General features: G+C 47.9%; 1 protein-coding gene across 2 annotated transcripts in view; it reads left to right on the top strand.

Annotated features, from left to right (window-relative positions):
• The window catches only part of scn5lab (sodium channel, voltage gated, type V-like, alpha b), a 707,937-nt gene that overhangs the window by 543,208 nt on the left and 147,445 nt on the right, over window positions 1-17,284 (top strand). For both annotated transcript variants that reach the window (XM_038798482.1, XM_038798481.1), the window contains one exon: window positions 1,051-1,407. In XM_038798482.1, the coding sequence (XP_038654410.1) occupies window positions 1,051-1,407 (357 nt within the window). The remainder of the gene's footprint in view (window positions 1-1,050; window positions 1,408-17,284) is intronic.

Raw genomic sequence — 17,284 nt, forward strand, 5'->3', positions numbered from 1 at the left:
TACTCGTGACAATAAGCGATTTTCATTTTCATTTCATTTCAAGACTGGACATCCATGAGGCGCTGTGGACCATCAGCAGCAGATTGTATTCAACCACAATCTGCAACCTCATGGCCCGGCATATCCCCCACTCTACCATTCCCACCAAGCCAGGGGATCAACCCTGGTTCAATGAAGAGTGCAGGATGGCATGCCAGGAACAACACCAGGCATACCGGAACATGAGGTAGCAATCTGGTGAAGCTACAATACCAGACCACTTATGTGCCAAACAACATAAGCAGCAAGTGATAGACAGAGTTAAGCCATTCCACAAGAAATGCATCAAATTTAAGCGCTGGAGTCCTGCCACATCCAGCCGTGAATGGTGGTGGACAATTAAACAACTCACTGGCAGAGGGGCCCAGAACACCAATGCAAAAGATAAGGCTGAAGCATTTGCAATAATCTTCCAGCAGAAGCGTCGAGTAGATTGTCTGTCTCGGCCTCCTCCGGAGCTCCCCAGAATCACTGATGCCAGTCTACAGCCAATTCAATTCACTCCGCTTGATATCAAGAAATGGCTGAATATACTGAGAGAATTGAGGAATAGCGGGATACTGAGGAACGTTGAGGTGAGATAGAAGATCAGCTAGGATCTTTTGTGCAACAGGCTGGAAGAGACAAACTTCCTTTCTTCATTCATGGGATGTGATCATCGCTGATAAGGCCAACATTTGTTGTTCATCCCTTAATTGCCCTGAAATTGAGTGAATTGCTCGGCTATTTCAGAGGGCGTTCCAGCCCTTATTCCTTATGGTTTTATGTTTGCCTTATGACTACCCAATCCAATGAATAGAACCTAATGCGCTTATCTGCAATTGAACATACAATCAGATCTGAAGATAATCGACTTCAGGCTTTCAGTCGACTTGTTGACAGGTTGTGAGCTTCAATTCATTGGAAAACATCCATTAAACTTTCCTTCCACTCACTCATTCATTGTGGTTAATTGTTACCCAGTGAACCTACATTGACTAATGCAATTTTTTTTCCAATCGTACTTCACAGCTCAGAGTCTTCAAGCTGGCAAAATCATGGCCCACCCTCAACACGCTCATCAAGATCATTGGTAACTCAATGGGCGCTTTGGGCAACCTGACCCTTGTCCTGGCCATCATTGTCTTTATCTTCGCGGTGGTGGGGATGCAGCTTTTTGGCAAAAGGTATAACGAGGATGTTTGCCCCGTGTCCGACAAATGCAAGCTCCCACGCTGGCACATGAAAGACTTCTTCCACTCCTTCCTCATTGTTTTCCGGGTTCTATGTGGCGAGTGGATCGAAACGATGTGGGATTGTATGGAGGTGGCCGGGCAGCCCTTGTGCATCCTTGTCTTCATGCTGGTCATGGTGATTGGAAACCTGGTGGTAAGTCCTTAAATTATGTTTCTGGGTTTTATGCTAACTGTTCCACTGGGGCTCTGTGTCACCAACTGTTCCTGTAAGCCAACCAACACTCTCGGATACAAAACCTTTCAATCAAATGACAGTGAACGTACAGCACAGAAGCAATCCATTCAGCCCAACTGGTCCCTGTCAGTGTTTAGGCGCCACACCAGATTCATCCAGCTACCCTCTTCGCATATCTTTCTATTCCTTTTATTCTGCAAATGCTTATTTGCTTTGTGCTTTCTGTGCTACTTGAATCAATTGCTCTCTATAGTAAGTTCCATTCTAACCACCCTCTGAGTTAAGTCTCCCAGTTTGATTTATTAGGTGACTAGTTTCTAGTGACAGCCACTGGCTTTGGTTTACCCACTTCCCCGTGTCTGCCCTTTCAAACCCTGTCTTAATTTTAATGCCCTCTATTAGGCCACACTTTCGCCTCCTCTGTTCTCAAGAAAAGCACCTCAGTTGGTTCAGTTTTTCCTGATGGGTGTAACCTCTTATGGTTACATCTCTTTTGTACTTCCTCCATTTCCTTAATATATTTGTTTAGAATTTGACCAGAACCGTGCACTGCAAATGTCATCTAACCAAGGTTCCTTACAATTCTAAACCTCAGACTTGAACATAGAAAACCTACCGTACACCAACTTAATGAAATACATCATGCTCCACTACACGATTCTTCTTGCATCACTGGATTGAATATACACTTGATCTACTTGAATACGAAGGATTGTTTGAAAATTTTTTGGTCAATGTATTTCCCTGAGAAATGAACCAGCGAATGGCCATCCCTTCTTTTGTTTCGCTGAAACCAGGGCCGGCTCAAGGTACCGGCAACTCGGGCAGTCGCCCGGGGCAACATGTGCTAGGGGGCGCCATCAAGGAGTGCGTGACCGGCGTCAGAGACCCGGCGCCGCGTAAAAGACTCGGGTCCTGCGCATGCGCAGTTGGACCGGTGCCAACCAGCGCATGCGCGGTGGCCACCCTCCCCCAGGCCGCCCCGCACAAACATGGCGGATGGATCCAGGCTCGCCGGTGGAAGAAAGGAGGCCTGCCGACAGAGAGACCGGCCCGCTGATCGGTGGGCCCCGATCATGTACCAGGTCACTCCGCCCCCCGGTGAACGGAGTCCCCCCCCCCGAAGGGCGCCGAAGTTCAGCTTGCCCGGGGCGCCAGCAACCCTAGGGCCGTTTCTGGCTGAAACAGGTGCAATGTGTGTACTTGTTCTCGTTGTCTGCAAAGAGCAGGGTCCTGCGTATTAATGCTTGGCAGTTAACTGTCCCTCACTATTAACCGGTGCAATCTTCATGGCAACGCCTCTACCAATCAGAGTTTACGTGCCAATCAAGCGTTCTCTTGTCTCATACATCAAGAAGCTATGGCTTCCTCTGACATCGGTATTCTTGCGATTGTCCTGATGAGTGCAATGTGAAAAACTTTGACAATATGGCTTTTTTTCAGCAATTTTTATATGAATAGTGCAGGTAGTGAGAAGGAGTGGGTGAATTGTATGTCAAATCAGGAACTAAAAATAAATGAGGGAAATAAAGCTTGGATCAGGAGAGCAATTTTTAAAAAAGAGTTGGAAATGACAAGTAAACAAAAATAATAGTAATTCTTAAAATTCCTAACACCAATGAAAATATGAAGTAATAAAACTCCACACTAAAACACCCAAAACAACCTCAAAGCCCAAAGCATTTTACAGCCAATTAAGTACTTTTGAAGTGGATTTGCGGTTGTGATGTCAGAATAGTTAACAGTGTCACAGTTAATTATCACTGCCTGAGAGGTTGATTGCCAGTAAATAACACTTAGTGCATTGTTAACAAAATACTTAAAGACTTGAACAAAGGCCAAACGCTGAGGATACTGCAAATGGGGAATAAAAACAGAAAATGCTGGGAATGCTCAACTGAGTGTTTCCGGCATTTTCTGTTTTTACTTTGAGTTGAAGTGAATTAACTATCTGTGGAGAGTTTACTTTGTATCTACCATGTTGATGCAGCAACTTAACACTGTTCGATGCATGATGAGACCATCAATTCACTCGGAACACGATTGGAAGTAAACTGTAGTTTTAATAGTCTTACAACTGAGCCTGCCTGCGACCAGAAGAACTGAGGGTAGGCTCACACGGCTGCAGCACTTTATACTTCCGGTAGTGGGAGGGGCCATGGGCGCAGCCAAGGGTGGAGCCCTGCACAAGCTCCTCATCTCCCCCTATGGGCAGAGCCGCGCAACAGCTCACAGACAGAGCCCACAAGGACATAATACTATACAATACAATACAGTGTGAATTACATTCACCACAGTGCATTTCAGTGTTGAGGCAGGCAGCAAGATGCAACGCTAGTGAAGCATCACTGACAACAACTCCTGAATTTTGGAGTTCAGTCACGTACCTGCCCCACGGCTGAAATTGCTGAATCAAAGAAGAGAGAACATTACAGCAGAGGAACAGGCCCTTCGGCCCACCAAGCCTGTGCTGATCCACATTCCTTATTTACACCTACTACTTATTGCCCAAACGATCTCTATCCCTCCATTCCCCTTGTGTTCATGTGTCCATCAAGATATATTGTAAATGTTGCTATCATGCCTGCTTCCACCACCTCCACTGGCAATTTGTTCCAGGCACCCACCACCCGCTGCGTGTAAAACCTTGCCCGTACATCTCCCCTAAACTTTCCCCCTCTCACCCTGAACCTGTGCCCCATTGTAATTGAGTCTTCCACCCTGGGAAATAGCTTCTGACTATCCACCCTGTCTATACCTCTTGTAATTTTGTAGACCTCAATCAGGCCTCCCCTCAGCCTCCGTCTTTCCAACGAAAACAATCCGAGTTCATTCAACCTCTCCTCATAGCTGACACTATTCATTTAGGTATGAAGAGCAGCATCAGCCTCTCTGGTTACTTCGAGAGTAAAATATGGGTCACGTAGCCTTAGAATGGCCAGACTTTTCCATCCCTCACAAACTGTCAAAAGCAATAAAGGTGTTTCCTGTCTGAGGCACTTCTCTTTGTATCTTTAAGCGTAATAATGGATGTTCACATGGTGAACCAGGCAGTCAATCGAACCTGGGCCTACTGCAGGCTGTAAATTTTCTGACCTACAGCACGTAGCCACACTATAAACCTGTCATTGCCCACAGAGCTGTCAGAATGGAGCTCAACCCATCAGTGACCCAATCCCCCCTGACTGACTTCACACTCAGTCATCAATAGACGCTGCAGGGCCACAGAGATCCACAGCACACAAGGAGATGATTGACCCTTGACTCCTTTGCCAGCACTCAGTGACAGCTGTCCTCATTAGCCCTCTACATTACAACAATGACCACACTTTAAAACACTTCATGGAACGGGCTGAGGTTCTTTTTTCTGGAAAGAAGCAAGCTGAGAGGCGGGCCTGGTCTTTAAAGTTATGACTGTTTTTTAAAAAAATATTAATTCTCGGGCGTCTTTGAATATTTTTCAGGCGGAGCGAGATATTTTGATTAACAAGGGAGTGAAAGGTTATTGGGGGTTAGCAGGAATGAGGCAGCCATAATCTTACTGGATGGTGGAGCAGGCTCAAGGGGCCGAGTGGCCTACTCTTTGTCTGTTTAATCATAATAATGGATGTTCACATGGTGAACCAGGCAGTCAATCAAGTCTGGGCCTACTGCAGGCTGCTCCTAATTCGTATGTTGGTGTGTTCGTATGGATGTGAACATCGCTGGTAAGGCCAGTGTGTATTTCCCATGATTAATTTCCTTTGAGAAGGTGGTGGTGAGCTGCCTTTGTGGCCCGCTGCAGTCCATGTGGTGTAGGTACATCCACAGTGCAGTTAGGGAGGGAGTTTCCAGTATTTTGACCCAATGGCAGTGAAGGAGCAGAGATATAGTTCCAAGTCAAGATGGGGCTAAAACTAGGAGCCATAAATTTACAGAAGTCAATGAATGGGGGGGGTGTTCAGAGATGAGACCTCTTAAAGCCGGATAGCTAGGGTAACACTAGAATAGCTCTACCTAAGTTAGTTTATTGAGGATTGAGACTAATCACAGAAAGTATACCTAATCATCATTATTAACCATTAAACATGTATTTTTAGCACACAGCAGTAACAAGCATTTGGGTTCTTGCTAACAGCAGTGGCTGCAATGTATGATGGGATTTAAACTACCTAATTTACCCATGTTCTTAAGACAAACAGAATCAGACGGAAATAATGTTGTCAACAATAATATAGCCAGCTCAATAAGCAGTTCTTATCCGTAGCCCCAACACCCTGTGCTCAGACGGACCATGGTGCAAAGAGGAACCAGCTTCAACATCCTGCACCCAGGCGAATAATGAGGTGGGCAGGAACTGGCTGAGATAAGGGGAAATAAGAGTAGGAGAGAACAAGAGGCAGTGGATACAAGGATCCTGGAAAACAACAGATGGCCAGAGAACAGGATGGGGTTAAATCATAAGATGACCACACAGTCACCATGCTACCCAAAGTAAAATTCATTGGTCAAGGTAAAATCGACAGCTACAAGGATTGAATCGAGTCCAACAGGGGTGGGCTACTGATGTTTTGAAATTGTATAACTGTTGCACCCGAAACAATGTAAAGTAGAGTGGTTTTGGCATTTATCCAAATCATTCTCCCTCGTACCTTGACCAAGCTTGGAAAATAAAGCCGTCTTAACCAGAGTTGATGTAACCGCAGGTCTTCGTGCTTAGCTGAGCCTAACTAAGAGGGAGGATCCCCTCGTGAACGGCAGCTCAGTACTAACTCCCTGAAACACTCCTACAGTCACTCATAAATTCAATAATGAATTCAGGAGATACTTCTCTACCCAGAAGGTGTGGAACGCACTCGGACAAGAAGTAGCTGAGGCAGATAGCATAGATACATTTAAGGGGAAGCTAGACAAGGACAGGAGAGAGAGAGAAAAAAAGAACAATATGCGAATGGGATTCAATGATGAAGGGCAGGAAAAGGTTCTTATGGAGCATAAACCTCGGCAAAGAGCAGTTAGAACACATAGCTTGCCGTCTCTGTTGCAAAATCAATATAATGTCTTGTTCTTTAATGTTTGAAATGTCGGGAGGTGGTGAACAACTCAATATAGGCGCTTCTTCTTTCTTTTAGGCTCGTAACCTGCTGTGATGTTTTGTTCTGATTCATTCAAAATAAAGGGAAATCTCCAATGTGCGACCAGCCGTTGTTTAGCCGGGGGATCTACTGGCAAGAGGGTTCAGCTCCCCGAGTCTCCGAGATTTAAAGGAGGCTTTGGGATCAGACCCCGATGTTGATTAGTGTTTGGCATTTAAATCTCATTCTGTATCAGGCGACGTAAATTGTGATTGGATTGTGTTGAAGAGGAACGCAATGAGAGGGAGAATTTTGCAATCGTGTGAGCAAGGCTAAAGAAGGGAAACAGCTTTTGCGACAGCAAATTCGTTTCAAAGTTCAGTGAGGCAGATATTTGCTCACAGAGAGGAACGGTGAGGTGCATCACCAGTTAATGTGCTTTTTGGATGAATTCGTAGGCAGGCTGCCTGCTCTTTTTACCAAAGTTTAACTTCGGTAATAGGGAAGATGCTGGAATCTATCATCAAGGAAGAAATTGCGAGGCATCTGGATAGAAATTGTCCCATTGGGCAGACGCAGCATGGGTTCGTAAAAGGCAGGTCATGCCTAACTAATTTAGTGGAATTTTTTGAGGACATTACCAGTGCAGTAGATAACGGGGAACCGATGGATGTGGTATATCTGGATTTCCAGAAAGCCTTTGACAAGGTGCCACACAAAAGGTTGCTGCATAAGATAAAGATGCATGGCATTAAGGGTAAAGTAGTAGCATGGATAGAGGATTGGTTAATTAATAGAAGGCAAAGAGTTGGGATAAATGGGTGTTTCTCTGGTTGGCAATCAGTAGCTAGTGGTGTCCCTCAGGGATCCGTGTTGGGCCCACAATTGTTCACAATTTACATTGATGATTTGGAGTTGGGGACCAAGGGCAATGTGTCCAAGTTTGCAGATGACACTAAGATGAGTGGTAAAGCGAAAAGTGCAGAGGATACTGGAAGTCTGCAGAGGGATTTGGATAGGTTAAGTGAATGGGCTCGGGTCTGGCAGATGGAATACAATGTTGACAAATGTGAGGTTATCCATTTTGGTAGGAATAACAGCAAACGGGATTATTATTTAAACGATAAAATATTAAAGCATGCCGCTGTTCAGAGAGACTTGGGTGTGCTAGTGCATGAGTCACAAAAAGTTGGTTTACAAGTGCAACAGGTGATTAAGAAGGCAAATGGAATTTTGTCCTTCATTGCTAGAGGGATGGAGTTTAAGACTAGGGAGGTATGTTGCAATTGTATAAGGTGATAGTGCGGCCACACCTGGAGTATTGTGTTCAGTTTTGGTCTCCTTACTTGAGAAAGGACGTACTGGCGCTGGAGGGTGTGCAGAGGAGATTCACTAGGTTAATCCCAGAGCTGAAGGGGTTGGATTATGAGGAGAGGTTGAGTAGACTGGGACTGTACTCGTTGGAATTTAGAAGGATGAGGGGGGATCTTATAGAAACATTTAAAATTATGAAGGGAATAGATAGGATAGATGCGGGCAGGTTGTTTCCACTGGCGGGTGACAGAAGAACTTGGGGGCATAGCCTCAAAATAAGGGGAAGTAGATTTAGGACTGAGTTTAGGAGGAACTTCTTCATCCAAAGGGTTGTGAATCTATGGAATTCCTTGCCCAGTGAAGCAGTTGAGGCTCCTTCATTACATGTTTTTAAGGTAAAGATAGATAGTTTTTTGAAGAATAAAGGGATTAAGGGTTATGGTGTTCGGGCCGGAAAGTGGAGCTGAGTCCACAAAAGATCAGCCATGATCTAATTGAATGGCGGAGCAGGCTCGAGGGGCCAGATGGCCTACTCCTGCTCCTAGTTCTTATGTTCTTATGTTCTTTGTGTTCCGAGATCTTTAACACTCATTGAACCATCAGGACAGGCAGATATGGCTTTACTTTAACTTCTTTGATGAAGACCCTAGCAGCCTACGTATGGCATTTTAGTTGGTGAAGCAATAGATTTCACTGAAGTACACGGAACATGCAGAATAGAATAGAATCCCTACAGTGCAGAAGGAGGCCATTCGGCCCATCGAGCCTGCACCGACCCTTCAAATGAGTACTCTACCCATTCCGTACCGGCCTCCCCGAACAGGCGCCGGAATGTGGCGACTAGGGGCTTTTCAGAGTTACGGAAGCCTACTTGTGACAGTAAGCGATTATTATTATTTCCACTCCCCCCCCCCCCCCCCCCCCCCCCCTTATTCCCATAACCCCATAATTTAAGCCGCACATCCTTGGACACTCGGGGACAATTTATCATGGCCAATCCACCGAACCTGCACATTTGGATTGAAACAGGATTCTGCCCAACCAGTCTGTCCTGGTGATTATTTACCAGGAATGCTAGCATTGTGGTTCCATTACTGGAATAGCATTCCAGAGGCCCGGACTAATGATCCAGAGGCGTGAGTTCAAATTGCACTACTCCCTTTAAATGTGATTGACAAAATAAATCTGGAGTACAAAGCCAGTGACAGTAAGGTGGTTGCAGCCTTCTGCTCTCGTGAGTCGATGTTTCGTGCCATGGTGGTCAACTATGCATTAAGCGTCACCTGGTACCCTCTCTGACACGATAGTGGCTGTTGCTCCATGTCACATACACAGAACCGACAAATACAAAAGGACATGAAAGCTGACTGACAATTTTGAAAGCAGCAAGAATTTGCTGATTGATAATGTCGCGCTGCAAATCTAGTGCGAGCTATTTTCAGACCGAGCATATTTTTTCTAAAAGGCTTTATTTATCGGGAGAAAGTACTTTAACACAGCTCAAACCTTGTGTTCCAGGCTACCAAAGTGGTGGCCACCAGAGATAATTACCACTGTGAGAGATGTCAAACTAAATGGTTTCGCAGTCACGTATATGGTTCACAATGACAGCTGCCCTCATTGTGGAGAATTATATTTAACCTCTGTACCAATCACCGTAAAAGCGTTTCAGTCAGTGAGAAATGACATTTTCAAATGGCTTTAACAAGGAGAAAATCACCACATGCACATCGCAAAGTGGAGTGAGTGTTGGATCAGCACAGTCGGTAGCACTCACATCTCTGAGTCACCACCTTCTTGCCTCATTCCTTTTTTTGTATAAGTATTTTTATTGGTTTTGCATTTATAATAACACAGCAAGGAGCATCGCACAGTAATGAAGAGATATCTACAGAAGTGGCATACGATAAGAAAAAATAAGAACATGAAAGGGTATGCATTCGAGGGTAACGTATGTACAGATACGGGCCCCTAACCTTGGTGATCAGTCACCCACACATCAGGGGCGTGTTTGGCACGATCTGGGCATACCTTGGTGCTGCTGATGTGGTCACACCCATGTGCTCCCTTGCCTTTAGTTCCCTTTGCCTCCTCTGCCTTGCTAGCCCTGTATTCTGGTTTGTGTCTCTAGCCCCCCCCCCCCCTCCATTTCTCCTGCCCCCCCACTTTTCTTCTTTCGTTATCTGTTTTGTTCACGGTCCTCCCTCCCCATCTCTCTCTTCCCCCCACTCCGCCCCCTCCCTTATTGGTTGCTGGTCACAAACAGGACTGGGAAGAGGCTGGCGAATTGCTTCCACATGTGGTGGCAGCCTTCCTCAGATCCTCGAATGGAAAATTAAATGTTTTCCAATTTAAGGAATTCCCGCTAAGTTGGAGAGCCAGTCCGCAGCCTTGGGTGATGATCTCCAGCCGAACAGGAGTCTCTGGCGGGTGATCAGGGAGGCAAAGGCTAAGGTATCCATCCCTGTCCCTGTAAAGAGTTCTGGCTCTACTGATACCCTGAAGACTGCCACTGGTGGGCATGGCTCCGCCCTCACTCCCACAACCTTGGACATGGCATCGGAGAAGGTGGTCCAGTACCTGACAGATCTGGGGCAGGACCCATGTGGATGTGGTAGTCAGGCCTCCCTGGCACAATTCACACTTGCCCTCTACCTCCGAGAAGAACCCGCTCATGTGTGTTTTTGTCAAGTCTGCCCTGTGCTCTACCTTTACCTGCGTTAGGCTCAGTCCTACGCATGAGGAGGTGGAGTTCGCACTATTCATTGCCTCGATCCAGAGTCCTCCCCCTATCTCTATGTCTAGATCTTCCTCCCACTACTCCCATATCTCGTCCAGCGGTGACTGTATCTGTATTTATGAGGATGCTACCAGGACTTGATGGTCTGAGTTATAAGGAGAGGCTGGATAGGCTGGGACTGTTTTCCCTGGAGCATAGGAGGCTTTGGGGTGACCTTATAGAGGTCTATAAAATAATGAGGAGCATAGATAAGGTAGATACTCAACATCGTTTCCCAAAGGTAGGAGTCTAGAACAAGAGGGCACAGGTTTAAGGAGAGAGAGGAGAGATACAAAGAGACCAGAGGGGGAATTTCTTCACACAGAGGGCGGTGAGTATCTGGAACAGGCTGTCAGAGGCAGTGGTAGAGGTAGGTACAATTTTTTCCTTTAAATAACAGTTGGACAGTTACATGGGCAGGGTGGGTAGAGAGGGATATGGGCCAAATGCAGGCAAGTGGGACTAGCTTTGTGATAGAAACTGGGCGGCATGGACACGCTGGGCCGAAGGGCCTGTTTCCATGCTCTAAACATCTATGACTCTATGTATCTCTTCCAGGAGTCATTCGTACATGTCAGCGCAGCTACCGTCCTCTAGCTCCCCCAAGGTTAGACATCTGTCCAGTAGGGAGTGTACTGGTAGCTGGGGGAACGTTGCTGTCTCCTTCCAGAGGCAGGTTATTCCCTTTCTGGAGCTGGAGCTTGTCCGTCAGTTACCCCAGGGTCACTACTCTGCCACCTACAAATAGGTCCCCTACCATCAGTACTCCTTCGTCCTGTCTCCACCTTTTAAAGGAGGTGCCTATTGTCACAGGGGTAAATCTATGGTTCTGGCAGATGGGAGCCATGTTCGACATTGCGGTAAGCCGCAGTGCTGTGTGAGTTGATTCCATGTTCTCAGCGTGCCCACCACCACTGGGTTTATTGAGTACTTGGCTGGGGGGAATGGGAGTGGGGCCATGGCCAGTGCTGAGAGGGATGTTCCCGTACAGTTCTCCTCCGTTCCGTTCTTACCCATTCCGCTCCTGGCTCTTTGATCCATCCCCTTACTCTTCCTGCAGTAGCTGCCTATTGGTAGTATAGGAGGTTTGGAAGGGCCAGGTCTATTCCTGCTTCTCTATAGGACATTCTTGCAGATCCTAGGGTTCTTCCCTCTCTCCCCCCCCCCCCCCCCCCCCCGAACTGGAAAAAGAAGGTAGGCAGTACGTTCATCTCAATTGTCTGTACTCCCCCCACTAGAGAAATCACTGCCTTTGGTGTCTCCCAGAATGTGGAGGGGGAGACTGCCCGGGTCAATGCCTTGTGATATTCTCTCACATAGCGCCTTGTAGATGACGAGGGCTGTGTCCCGCTTCCAAGGGGGCCTGCCTATCTCCATCCATGTCGTTGTGGATTATTATTGTGGAGTATTCCACCCCTACCATCCCTGGAAGCACCGATATGGTCTTTTTGATGAGGTCTGCATCATCCCAGTTAGGGGCAAACACATTCACAAGCACCACCACTGCCCCCTCCAGGACACTGCTGACCATTACATATCATTCCCCTGAGTCCGGCACCTCCCCTCCCCTCTCCCTCATACTGTAGCACATTTGGTAGGTCTGTCCCATCCTGTTCTTTCTTGCCCTCAGTCGGTCCTTCGCCCTCAGGTGTGTCTCCTGGAGGAAGACGATGTCGGCCCTCAGGCTTTTCAGATGGGCGAAGACTAGGATATTTTCACCGGGCCGTTAAGTCTTCTGACGTCCCACGTGACTATTCTGATGGGGGGTGTCTGTCATTCCGCAACCCCCCCCCCCCCCGCCCACCCACTATGGGGTCAGCCATACTTACTATGTGGATGTGCCCCTGCACTCCAGGGTTTCCCTTTTTTTGTGGGCCAGCCAACATGGCCGCCGCTATCTTCACTCTGGCTACCTGCACGTACGACCTCTTCTAACCAGCATTCTACCCCCCCCCCCCCCCACCTCACCCCCGCTTCCGTGCACTAACATACCCGCCAGCGTGGTGGCCTCCCTGGAGCAGCTCCCCCTACCCTCCGCCTGTTTTGTTTCCCACCCCCAGGTCATGCAAGTGCTCAGTCCAGCGAACGAGGACACATTGTTCATGGTCCATATAAGTCTGCTATTGTTGCCTTCCCAGTCGTGTTTTTCTGCATGAACTTGTCTGCATCCTCCGTCATGTTAAAATTGTGTTCGTTATTGCCGTATGTCACCCAGAGTCTTGCCGAGTCTGAACCGCACCTTGTTTATTAATAAAGCCACTTTGGCCCCATTGAACTCAGTCCAGCGCTTGGTCAGGTCTGTCCCAATGTCCGGATAAACGCGGAATGTATGTCCCTCCCAGCTATAGGACTGCATGTTTCTCACCCAGTTCAGTATTTGCTCCTTGTCCTGATTGTGGAGCTTTTCGATAATCCCCATGGGGGGGGGGGTGTCTCCTGCTTTCAGCCTTTGCTCGAGCGACCTGTGACTCCGGTCTACCTCTGGGGATTTGAAGAAGGTTTCTCCCCACCCCCGACCAGCTTTCCTAGCTTCTTGGCGACGTACTCCATCGGGTTTCTGCCCTCGGGTGGTGCGACCATCCTTAGGTTCTGGTGGTGGACATGTTCTCCTGATCGTCCACCTTCCTCTTGAGCACTCTCTGAGTCATCACCAACCTGACAACCTGGACTTTTCTTTGTTCTTTGTTCTGCCTCGAGCAGGCGATGCAATCGCTCTGGTGGGTGACCGCTTTCTTCAGTTCCCGCACCTCCCGTTCCATGGGTCTGGTAGGCCAGACCGGGTAAGGATGGCAGATTTCTTAATGGACATTGGGGAACATTGTTTGTACAACAACAAGGATAGTTCTCATGGTCAACTTCCTGAGGCCAGCTTTATAAATCCAGATTTCATATTGAATTTAAAAATTAATTGAATTCAAATTCCACCAACTGCCGTTTGAACCCATGCTGCCCTGGTATTAGTCCGGGCCCCTGGATTATTAGTCCAGCGATATTATCCACTGACCATTATCTTGCCTCTAAAAGCCAATACCTTTGCTGTGGTCACGATTTGCCAGCCGCATCCCACTGGAATCGGGGCGGGACGCGGCCAATATATTCCCAATAGTTGTTACACCTCCCGAGATCTAACCAGATCTTGGGGAGGTCTCCCAGGCGATCGCAATCTCCGGGTGACCAGTCTCTGGGCAGGGTCGCACCCTGGCACTGTTGTTAAGGCACCCTGGCAGTGCCACCTGGTACCCTGGCAGTGACGCCCGGGTGCCAGCCCGACACTGCTGTGGTGTCCAGGTCACACTGCCAGGTGGTCAGAGTCACTGCCAAGATACCAGGCTGGCATTTTGCCTGTGCCAGGGTTAGAACATAGAACCTACGGCGCAGACCCAGCGGGGAATCTGGTGCTGTGAAGCCACAGTGAAAAATGAAAAATGAAATTGAAAATCGCTTATTGTCACGAGTAGGCTTCAAATGAAATTACTGTGAAAAGCCCCTAGTCGCCACATTCCGGCGCCTGTCTGGGGAGGCTGGTACGGGAATCGAACCGTGCTGCTGGCCTGCCTTGGTCTGCTTTAAAAGCCAGCGATTTAGCTGAGTGAGGTAAACCAGCCCCTGAGCCAAACCAGCCCCACTTGTGCTATCCACTTGTGCTACCGTGCTGCCCATGGTTAGGGCCCGGGGTGCTCTGCCCCTGTGAGGTGGGGTGCGTTGGAGCCCTGAGGACTCCCGGATAGGTGAGTTGGGGTGTGGGGGGGGTCCGGGGAGGCTAAGTGATTGGGGTGCGATTTAAAAATGACATTCCAATCTCTTCCTGCACTGAGGACTTCCGCAGGAAATGACGCTGACCACGGCCTTGGCGGGAAGTTCTCTCACACAGGGAATGCCCGAGCTAATCCCAGCCAGAACGGGCTGGGATTTATTTTTTTTTTTTTAGTTAGATCGTGCCCAATATTTTTCTTTGTGGTCGTTATAAATGCGACCGCAAAGAACTATTTTTAAAAATGATTGTTTAATGAATGCGGTGAGCAACTCGAATTTTCTTGTTGATTCCCAAATAGGAATTGAGGCCTCAGGGAGAAATAGCATTCCCAAAACTGGAAGAGATCTGGCCGGGAAACAAATTAGTGTTTCCACCGTCACTCCAAGTGATTGACAGCAACACAAAAGAACATTCTCCCAGTGGGAATGGTGCCACTGGAGTGTTGTCAGGTGCTGCTATGGCACCTCCCAGCCCAAAGCCTTGACAGCTGTGAAATGCTTGGATTGTGACCAGGGGAAATGGACCAGAATGCATTGCGGCACAGACAGCAGCATATAGCCAAGCAGAGCTGGAGGCTTTGCACGTAGCCTGCCTCGCTGTGATGGGGATTATTTGCGAGGAATTAATCTCTTGACTTTGTCTGAAAATTTAACAAGATTTGATGCCCATAGATTCCTGAAACGGCTTCCAGAGGAGGGATTTCTGGGTGTACACACCTTGATTGCCATCCTAAAAATATCTAGGGCGACAAAGTCCCCTAGCGAGCACGTTTAACCACGTGTTCCCCGGCACTGCGTGCCCAAATGCAACATGGGGTCCCTGGTCCACCCCCCCCCCCCCCCCCCCCCCCCCCCACCCCCCACCCGGCAACACCCACGCGGGCAACCCCGGCCCGGTCGCATGCGTGCAAAGAATGCCACCATGGCACTGCCCGTACCAGGCTGGCACACACGTGGCACTGCGAGCGTACCCAGGTGGCACTGCAGTGCTTCACAGAGGGCGAATCGGAAAATACACACTGAACTGAAGTGCCGGGTTCTAAGCAGGTTCTTTCAGCAGTCGAGGGAGTTGGAGAGGTGGAGGCATTTCCAGAGCTTGGAGGCCAAGAAAGGGAAGGGTGAGTCAGTTGGGGATGGGGGAGTGGGGTGGGGGTGGGGGCGGTGGTAGGAATGGAGAAGTAGCTAATGGAGGAAGAACAAAGCACTTGGGAGGGAGCAGTGGGGAGCTGCAGAAAGTTACAGAGATAATGAGGCTGTGTAAAGAGGAAAGGATATCTAAATGGGAGGAGTTTAGGGTCTGAGGTCCAATTTAAAGCAACAAAGTTTTTTGAAGACTAATTAGTAAGGAAGAATGCTATTGAACGAGATAGGGTGCAGAGAAGATTCATCAGGAGTGTTTGAGCTATGAAGAGAGGCTGGTTAGAGCAGAAAAGGCTGAGGGGGGACCTGATTGAGATGTACAAAATTATGAGTGATATAGACAGGGTGGATAGGAAGAAACCCCTTTGTAGAGTGGTCAAAGCCCAGGGGATATAGATTTAAGGTAAAAGGCAGGAGATTTCGAAGGGATTTGAGGAAAAGCCTTTACACCCAGAGGGTGATGGGAGTCTGGAAGTCACTGCCTGAAAGGCTGGTAGAGGCGTGAACCCTCACAACATTTCAGAAGCATTTTGATGAGCACTCGAAACGCCCTAGCGTACAAGGCTACAAACCAAGTGCTGGTAAATGAGATCAGAAAGGATCGGTGCTAGATGGGTGGTGCAGATATGATGGGCTGAAGGGCCTCTTCCTGTGCTGTGAAGCTGTGTGGCTCTATGACTTCATTTAAAGGTGCAGTGGTTTTGTGGATATGGAATGGCTACGGGATGGGAAACTAGCGCTGGACAGTTGTTTGTCAGGCTGGAGAGGGGTTAAATGTGGAGTTCCTTCAAAGGATCAACGTTCAGACTTCTACTCTTTTTGATAGGTAGTACTGAGTTTCTTTTTAATTCATTTTTATGGGATGCGGGCATCGCTGGCTAGGCCAGCATTTGTTTCCCATCCCTAATTGTCCTTGAGAAGGCGGTGTTTGAGCTGCCTTTGAACCCCTGCAGTCCATGAGGTGTAGGTACACCAACGGTGCTGTTAGGGAGGGAGTTCCAGGATTTTGACCCAGCGACAGTGAAGGAACAGCCGATATATTTCCAGGTCGGGGTGGTGAGTTGGAGGGGAACCCCCAGGTGGTGGGGTTCCCACGTGTCTGGACTGGGCACAACCTCAAAGCTTGAAGATGACACATAACTGGTACATGTTGTAAACATGGAAGAGGACAGGAACAGATCTCAGCAGAGCATAAATAGTGAATTGGGCAGGCACGTGGCTGATGAAACTTCAGCTAGAGAAGTGTGAAGTGATACTTTTTGGTAGGAAGAATAAGGAGAGAGAATGTAAACAATATTGGGCCATTTTAAAGTCCTTGGGGCGTACATACACATGTCTTTGAAGTTGGCAGGCTTTTAAAACGCCATACAGGATCCTTGACTTTATAAATAGAGACATAGAGTACAAAAGTTAGGAAGTTATGCTAAGCCTTTAACACTGATCATGCTGTAGTATTGTGTTCAGTTCTTGGCACTGAACTTTAGGGAGGGTGCAAAAGCATTTTACTCGAATGGAACCAGGGTAAATATACTTCAGTTTGATAAACCAAGGTTGTCCTGTTCAGAGAAGAGCAGGTGGAGATTTCTTTTTAAGTCTATTCATTGGGATATTCAATATTTTGCAAAAAAAATCCTCATCAAACAAAAGCAGAAAGGTAGCTCTCGGTATCAATGTCCCGCACAAACAGGCTGGTTTAGCACAGTGGGCTAAACAGCTGGCTTGTAATGCACAACAAGACCATCAGTGCGGGTTCAATTCGCGCACCGTCCTCCGCGAACAGGTGCCGGAATGTGGC

This window comes from Scyliorhinus canicula, chromosome 5 (assembly GCF_902713615.1).
Source record: "Scyliorhinus canicula chromosome 5, sScyCan1.1, whole genome shotgun sequence".
NCBI classification, from domain to species: Eukaryota; Metazoa; Chordata; class Chondrichthyes; order Carcharhiniformes; family Scyliorhinidae; genus Scyliorhinus; species Scyliorhinus canicula.